At 39.6% G+C, this 8,588-nt stretch overlaps 1 protein-coding gene across 2 annotated transcripts in view; it reads left to right on the top strand.

The window, feature by feature from the left end:
* rab28 (RAB28, member RAS oncogene family) overlaps positions 1-8,588 on the top strand; it is a gene marked incomplete at its 5' end in the record, with an annotated part of 28,487 nt that overhangs the window by 2,185 nt on the left and 17,714 nt on the right. For both annotated transcript variants that reach the window (XM_014019585.1, XM_014019584.1), the window contains 2 exon segments: positions 4,901-4,997; positions 7,718-7,806. In XM_014019585.1, the coding sequence (XP_013875039.1) occupies positions 4,901-4,997; positions 7,718-7,806 (186 nt within the window).

Below are 8,588 nucleotides of genomic sequence, written 5' to 3'. Positions count from 1 at the left end.
CTGATGATGGCAAACTACACTGTAGCCACAGCTGCCCTGGGGCACGCTGGGGTACACTGACAGAGGTGGGGCTGCCATGCATCGGCGCCACCGGACCCTCTGACCACCATCAGTAGGCAAGGTGGGTGAAGTGTCTTGCCCAAGGACACAACGACTGAGACGGCTGGACGGGGGATCGAACCAGTGACCTTCTGGTTCCAGGACGACTCCCCTAACCACTCCGCCACAGCCGCCCCATTGGCTGGTCTAGGATTTTTCTAAGGGGCCATCAAGGGGCCAMAATATTCATACAGGGGCCAAGTATTTGTTCAACATCCTTGCACATAAATCCACAGTTTTGGTAGGGTGTATACATTTCACATTATGTTCCAACACTTGTAACATAATGTAATGTTATTAAAAAAAGATTGCACAGTAAATTCTCCTTATTAATTTTACATGCATTTTTACTGTACATGGATAAAATATTCTCAAACACAAAGCATGTGAGAAACTGAAGCCCATTGTTTGTCAGTTTAAAGGTATTTTCTGCAGGATTGTTCAAGTCTTTTAAAGAAAAGAAGAAGACTTCTGTAAGATGGATTCATGCTGGACTTTACTGTTTGACTCATTAGCGCCTGTAGCATTTGGGCATGGAACTGCAGCCACCATCATCGCTCTCAGGCAGTGGACAGATGAAGCTATTTTCATATGGGCACTTGTTTTGAGCTTCTGGTACCCCCAGGTGCTGCCAATCAGGTGCCTGATATAAGATTTATTGCCAAGAAGCATTGTTACAACAAAGAAATAATCKACCAAACACAAATTTCCTTTATTTTGTGCTAAGTATACTTGGACAGCCTGTTTATTTCCCTGTAATGGTGCCATGTTTGTTAGTAAAATGCATTTACAGGTTGAGCAGCAGCAGGTTGTGTCCATGAAAAACTAGCCAAATTTTCTCAGTCAAGGTCAAACAACTTATTTTGCTCGTGGCTCTTGTTTGGTGTTGGACTGGATGGTTGAAGTATAAAGAAACGAGACATGTTGGCACTTTATCATTTCATTCATTTTACAAACYGGAGCCTCAGTAGCACGTGGAAGAACCATATACAGCATTTTTTTTCAACTGCATTTTCTTACTGATTGCTACATCATTTAAGGGAAATAAACAGGCTTTCAAATTTTTTTTCAAAGCTTACGTATCTGGGAAAAGAAGTGCCAAWAAAATCCTCGCTACTAGAAAGGAATATCTGTTCAAACAAAAGGCAAATTATGCAAGGTATGTTGTATTATTAGAAAACATATTTTTAACTTTGAGAGAAAGTTTGCAATTGATTAATTTCAGGTCAGTGTGGAAAATCCAGCAGCCGTTTCACATTGTGGATTGACAATAAGAGTTTCGAGGCAGYCTCAAAGATTGCAGAGTAAATTTAAATCTGGCACCAATCCGTTGCTCTAAACCTATTAAGACTACCCAGCCCTAATCCACAACGTGTGCATACTTGAATGTAGTGGTTGGCTAGCACTTGAGGTGCCATGCTTTATTGTAACTGAGATAACCCGGCTTTGCTGTAAATAAACTGTTCCCTGCATYGACGAAATAATAAGAAACACATAGACTTTTAGGGGTAAATTCACAATTTAAACAGACAATAGCATCCCACAAAACTTTAGCAGTTGTTGCATTGAACTAAAAGTTCATACTGCATAAAATATGATTGTTGATAAAGGCTGCAGTTTGCTTAGCCTGGCTCCTGTAGGTGGTTGTACATCTGCAAGCCCCAAATGGCTCCATCGAGAAAGCTCCATTTAAGAAAATGATGTCTGTTGGTGGGCACATGCTGCTTCTTTTTCAGTCACTGACATTAAAACTCGCAAGTGAGTCGCACTTTATTGACGTATGAGCTGTGAACACACATGGCTTCATCAGTAAATTCCTTGTCTTTGCTAAATCCTATAACCATATTGACTTGTAATCCTTTTGGCTGTTTTTGAGCCTCGCAATACAAACGTCTACCTACATCAACAACAGAGGAATTATTTTCCTGCTCCAACCAACGAATTATGTGCAGCAAAGCAAAGAGGTTGGCATGACAATTAAGCCACGTTTCTTCTTCACTGCATCTTGAATGACGGTGATTATATGGGAAGGATGTCAAGTGCTTTTTCAGGTACACATCCTCTTTTGTAACTAATCTCTTCTTCCTTTGGGAGAAAGAAAAATGATTTGGCGGGACGCGATGAGAAAAATGAATGTTCTCATTCTGGAAAGCCAACGTTTTCTTTCGGGAGGCGCTGTGTGTCTGTATTCAGAGGACACACACACACACACAACTCAGTTCCCTGTAGATACGCTACATTAATAACCCTCCTCACGCTGCTGCCAGGTGTCAGCTCGTCTCTGTCTGAATGACTTCCCTGCTTGTCTGTTTTGGACAGAAAACAGGAGCCCTGCCCCCCGTTTCGACTGGGCACCACTGACTGACATCTTGAATGCTGTTTCCCCCCCTTATTAATGTCAATTTGCTCAGCAAATTGCAATCGGATCAGTTTTTCTTGGACAGCGTTTTCAGTGGTGTTTTTGCTTGTGGTTAGTTGTCCATTCAAACTACAGGGAGATGTGGGGAGGCTTGTCCACCTGAGCAAGATATTTTTAAAATATGGAATCTCGCATTCAGCCAGGCTCTTACGACGCTGGGCTGAGCTTACACACTGGCCTATTTTTCAACTTGGGTTAGAAGCCTCTCAGTTTTCCTGAGTATTTGCTGCTCTGTGACCCATAGGACAAAGAGGAGCTTTAGGTGCAGGCCCTGTACGTTAATGGGCACTATTTCCAAGACGAATTCCTAATCAGACTAGAGTTATGTCTCTTGTATCTGCTTAAGGACTCTTAAGTGCCAGTTCTGATACTGAGCTGTAAAAATGTAACGTCTCTCAACAAGTTGCATCACATGGTCAGTGCTGTTTTTTCTTTGCAAGTTTCTTGTTTCAGCAGAACTTCCCTCATTTCCCGGCACTGGTATCATTGGTGACCCTTTGCTGTTCTCTGTTGGAGTGTCAAGATTACGCCAACTATTACATTGACTGGTTAGTTCCAGTTGTACAGTGGAAAAAAAACACAAACTATGTTTAAGGAGGAGAGCCAAGTTACTGGAATGCCAAGACAAATGGCCAATAAGTCCAGCGTGAGCATGTGGAATACATTTTTGCTGTCCAGGCTTGTTAGTTTTATGTTGTCAGTGATTGTTCAGGCTACTTAAATGGCTGATTTTCTCCTTGTTGCTTCAGTCACCTCTGGTAATTTCTCAGTCACACTTGAGGCTTTGACTTACTTTGGGGGGGGAGGGGGAGGGGGGGGGAAATCATATATAATTAAAAGGTCTTGTTAATTTAAAGACCCTGCACACTATATAACATTTTGGACTACTTACGCCAACCTATGAAAAATTTAAAAACCTCTATCTTGACGATGGAATTAAAAAAATAAACTGGAACCCTCCTTTAGGCATGTACTGTAATGCTAACAAAATGATCAAATATACAACTTTTATTAGTAATTTAGCCAAAAAAATTTTCATAAGTTGGCATAAGTTGTCAAAAATGTTATAGTGTGACAGGGCCTTAAAAGAAGAAGAAGAAAAAAAAACTACCAAGGAATTATTATTCAAGATAATTATTGGTAGAAATTAAAAAGTTAGGTTTGATTAAATTATATAATTAAAAAAAATCCAGATTGCCAAAACGTTAAAACAACTTGCATAATAAATATGAGCATCTCAAAAAATTGTTTACGTAAAAAACACACAATTTAAACCAGTACAAACCATTAAAAGGAGTAATTCTATTTAATTTCTATTAAACCTTTTTTTTTAAAGTCCGGTTCTATTTGAAGAAGTGTTTGACTTAAACCTAAACACTTTGAGCATGAATTGAGGCAAATATCGACACAGGCTTAAGTGAAAGCTTAGGGGATTGAAAGACAAAGTTTCGGTTTAAGTCCTTAAACCGGCAGCGATTGTCAGACAGCACATTAAAATACATTTACTGACACACATGAACACAGACAGACTCCCATTGCTTCACTTTTCTGCTGTGTTTATGCAAGCATGCTGCTCTAAAGATAGCTAATAGACATTCAGCACTATTTTTTTTCTTAAGCTCATCCATCAAAATGAATTAAAGTTGGCATGTACTGACTGGGCTATGAATTCCCACGGATTGTAAAAGAGCCCCTAAGATTTCCTTTTTTCCCCCCTACCCCCTTCTCAAATACAACCTTGACATTGATGGAAGTTTTATAATTTGTGGCAATTATTAGGTCTGAGACATGACACATGCTCCGACACCTGTTTTTGTAATTCCCGTTGATTTGCTCTGTCACTCTCGTGGCTGAGCAGAGCAGGCAGACGGTTACATCAGCGACCCAACCTTCTCGTCAATCAGTGAATCTTTGAAAGATCTGAATGATGAAACTAAACTGCAGCACATGAAGGTTTTTGTTTATTACTCCCCGCTTTTGTGAATTCTCATTTTTTTAGGAAGTGCAAAAAGAAAGAAGAAGAAGAAAATGCATAGTTTTTTTAAAATTTTTATTTGTTTTAGTGTGAATGGACCAAAAACGTCTTAAAGTTCTGCTTACCAAAATATCCCATTCTCAGGAAGTTCTTTAATATTCAGTATATTATTCCTGGAAGGATTTTTGCTGCGTCTCATATTTCACCCTGGTCCCCGCTGTGCCGAGGAGATATTAGCTTTAACAAATACTCTGCGCTGTCTGAAGGCATCTCCTCTGTTCTGACACCGCCTTTTAAAATGCTTATCTGTAAATGATGTTTTATATATTTATTTATTTTTGCCAGCTAATCGCTGCACGTGTCTGGTACTCATTCTCCACATCTGTCTTTTTGTCACTCTGTTTCAGACATCACTCGCCACTAGATTTGCACAGGAGGCCTTCGGGAAGCAGTACAAACAAACCATCGGCCTGGATTTCTTTTTGAAGAGAATAAGCCTTCCAGGTGAGACACCTTTTGTAATCTTTAGGGAGCGCTTTCTTGTTCGGAGACACTGTGCAGACGCCAGTTGCACAAGCGTGCATCGGTCGGCTGCAAATTCTCAGCGAAGTACTGAAAAAAAATGCTTTTCTGATAAAACCTTTTTAGACTAAGTAGCTGTATTTATAATTTAAGACTGGATTTTTTTCTTTGCTTCACGTCATCAGGATGTTACTAGAAATGTTAATCTAGTAAAGAAGCCTGTTTTGTTTATGTGTTTTATTACTATTTAATTTTTTTTGATTTCCTGTGTAGTTTTTCCTTTAAAGCAGGAGCTGAATGCATCTTTTCTGTTTGCTCCTTATTGTAGAGCGTCTGCCACTTCTCAGCCTTATTCACTCTGAAAGCTCTTCTCTCTTGAGCAAACAGCACACTTTTGGACTCCACAAGGCCAGTGGCCAGCTTAGGCTCAAAGGGACAGGCTTTGCTCTTAGTTCTGAGGCCACTTTCAGAAAAAAAATACATTAACATTTTATTTCCATATTGCTAATCTATGTGTCCAACTGTACTTTGTTCTTCGCCACATGAAACAAGGTTCCCAATTTGTTTTTGGTGAACTGAGAGGAGGGGGAAAAACACACACACTTTGTATCCCTTTAAAAATGATTAAATAAAAGTTTATTGCCTTAAGCTATATTTAGAGAAAAAACACTCTATTTAACTCCCAACCATTGCAAATGGGGATTTTCAGCGTTTCAAACGGTATTTCTTCAAACTCGGCCAAAAGGGCCAGAAATCTGCAAAGTGGCTCCATTCTATCGTTACTAATAAAACAACATTAGGCAAAAGGAGAATTAAGTGCTAAAAGTAAAAGTTATGCTGATTTGTGAGTTTGCTGAGGGATCCTATTTTGATTTTTGTGTTCGTTTCAGCTCATGAGACTTTGGAGAACTAAACCCCCAAAAATGTTGTGGTGGAGTCGGGATGAAAAGAGCCAACTATAAGCACAGGCTGGGTTAAGCTTCTTAATATGAAGCTGAATAAATGCTGTTAATCGTTTGACTTCTCTTTCCGGTAACTCTGGAAACAACCTGTGATCTGTTCTGGGTTCAAATGCGTTTAAATATAGATCACATATGTCTGTATCAGTGGGGCAGCAGCAAAGCTGGATTCAACACCTGAGTTGTTAAACGGCCCATTTTCCGGAGGATTGGGTGTTGATGAGCTGATGAAGAGGAGGGTGGCTCTTCTAGCTGGGTGGTCCCGGACTTTGTTAGGACCCCCACCCAGCCTTRTATTGGAGAGTGTGTCTCTATGGGGCTGTAAGGGTCTTTTGCAGCAGGGGGGAGAGTAGCCTATAGCCAGAGCAGGCCCCTCTCACCATGAAGGCCCGGCTTGTCAAACTTAATGTACATTTTCCAACGCAGGCAGAGGTGAGGCGAGGCCGACTGGCACACAACAGCCTCCTCTGTGTGTGCGTTTTATCACAATACCTCTACCAGATGTCCCTGCCAAGCCGACGAGGCAGAGGCAGTGGAATCTGCACGATAAATTCTGGTCAACGTTTGGGAGATTTTTCTCTGCATGAGTATCACGTTATGCTATCACTGTATCTGACTTTATCATATTTCACAATTAAAGAATTTACTTCTTGCATAACATAAACAGAAATATGCCAGAAGTTTTGAGTCAGCAATTTTTTTAAACACAAATAAATCTTACATTTTAAGCCCGCCGAATGGGTCGGGATGGGTCTTTTATGATACCCAGAAGTCATTACTCCTCGCCCTCCTCGCTGTAACTTGACATTAACTGTGTGTAGTCTGGATGTAGTGACTGTGAACCCCAGCGTTTCCCTTCCTCGCCGTAAAAAGTGAACTTCTGAAAAGGCTGAGTCGTCCAGCCGTGTCCACGGTTGAGCGCGCCGATCCTCATCGGAGCAGCGGGGCCTTCGTCACGGCTGCCTCATCCTCCTCACTTCTCCTCTTTAGATTTTTTTTTCAAACGCACTTTTTTATTTTCCAAAGAAAGAAAATTTTTATTTGGATTTGGTTTTGGTGTCGGTCTCTCTCGCCTTCGTTCGTTTTATTTCCACAAGTAWAAGAACAACAGTCTTCCTTTTCTCTCGTTTTGATTATTGCTGTTTTCCCCAACAGCACGTAATTATTCTGACTTAACCTACTTGGCAGTACATGGCACAATGCAAACAGCTTTGCTCCGGTTTATAAGAAGTCCTTTTCTTACAGCCAGTGTTGAGGATGTTAAAATCAATGTGTAACATATTCATCTTTTTTAAACTCTTGGCTGGATATTCTTGGATGTGAGCTGTAGGTGATCTGTCAGTTTAAGAGCATTTAGCAGGAAAGATTAATTCCTGATTTATTATTTTCACAATGTGGCCTAATAGTTTAAACTTTATTACAATAAAAAATGACCGCTCAAAAGAACAGGGCTCTGGTTACAGCTCGATCATTTTCAACAGGGTTTTGCACTTTGTGAAAACAACAAATGTGTAAATAAAACKTTAAGAATGGAATCCCACACATTTATGCCCTTTGTATTCATATTTCACTAAATTTACATCAGGAAAAGCTTTTATATAAATATATAAAGACAGAAGTTGAAAACTAAACTGTAAAGTATCATTTTTTTAATGCATATTCTTGCCAATAAAATGTCATTCCTTTTTAAAAATTTTCAGCTTGTCTGTTTTTCTTCTTCTTTTTTCCCCCTCTTCAATGCAGGCAACTTGAACGTGACTCTGCAAGTTTGGGACATCGGAGGCCAAACTCTGGGGGGGAAAATGCTGGATAAATATGTATATGGAGCTCATGTAAGGACCCACACATACACAGACAGGTTTACTGCTCTGCTCAGCTCATTCATAATAAATGCAAAATTATTTTGATCATAGGAACTTTAATTTATCCAATTAAAAAACACAATGTATTAGATTAAACGGGAATTGAACATTATTAAAATTATTTTGTCCATATTCATCTCATGTTTAATGGGATCCCCCAAAATTGAACTAAAAATTATTTGGTATAGATCAGGGGTGCCCAAATGTTTTTCTGAGAGGGCTGATATAAAAATCTATCAGAAGGCTGCGGGCCAAATTTAAAAAAATAATACAGGAAATGCAAGTACTTCTTACGTAAAATCCTTTTATTTTTAATGATTAGGCTAGCAGCCAGTGTGGTGGCCCACATTTCTTTATTTTATAGCCTGTGGGCTCATGGGACATTTCATAAATTGATAAAATATATGTTTTTGTGGTCTTATGAAGTRGGAAAATCTGTGTGAAGTGTGCTTAAATTTAATCTAAATATCTCTTGTAGTTCCTTATATTTCCTGTTTAATTTTAATATRTCAAAGATAAAATCAGCACCATGAGTGAAGACTTTCTGTACTACAGCCCCTTATAGTTGATGGGCCAACAGATGGAATGACTTTAAGTGGAAATACTGTGTTTCTCCATAGGATGACAGTAACCATGACAAGCCAAATCAAATGGCTTAGTGAGCCAGTTTTGGCCCACAGGCCCCACTTGGTCACCTCTGGTATGAATTCTCTTGTATATGGGCATGAGAAGCAGCATTTTCTCATTAAACC

Source organism: Austrofundulus limnaeus, unplaced genomic scaffold (genome assembly GCF_001266775.1).
Source record: "Austrofundulus limnaeus strain Quisiro unplaced genomic scaffold, Austrofundulus_limnaeus-1.0 Scaffold224, whole genome shotgun sequence".
Taxonomy (NCBI): domain Eukaryota; kingdom Metazoa; phylum Chordata; class Actinopteri; order Cyprinodontiformes; family Rivulidae; genus Austrofundulus; species Austrofundulus limnaeus.
This window is presented reverse-complemented; position numbering and strand designations above follow the sequence as displayed.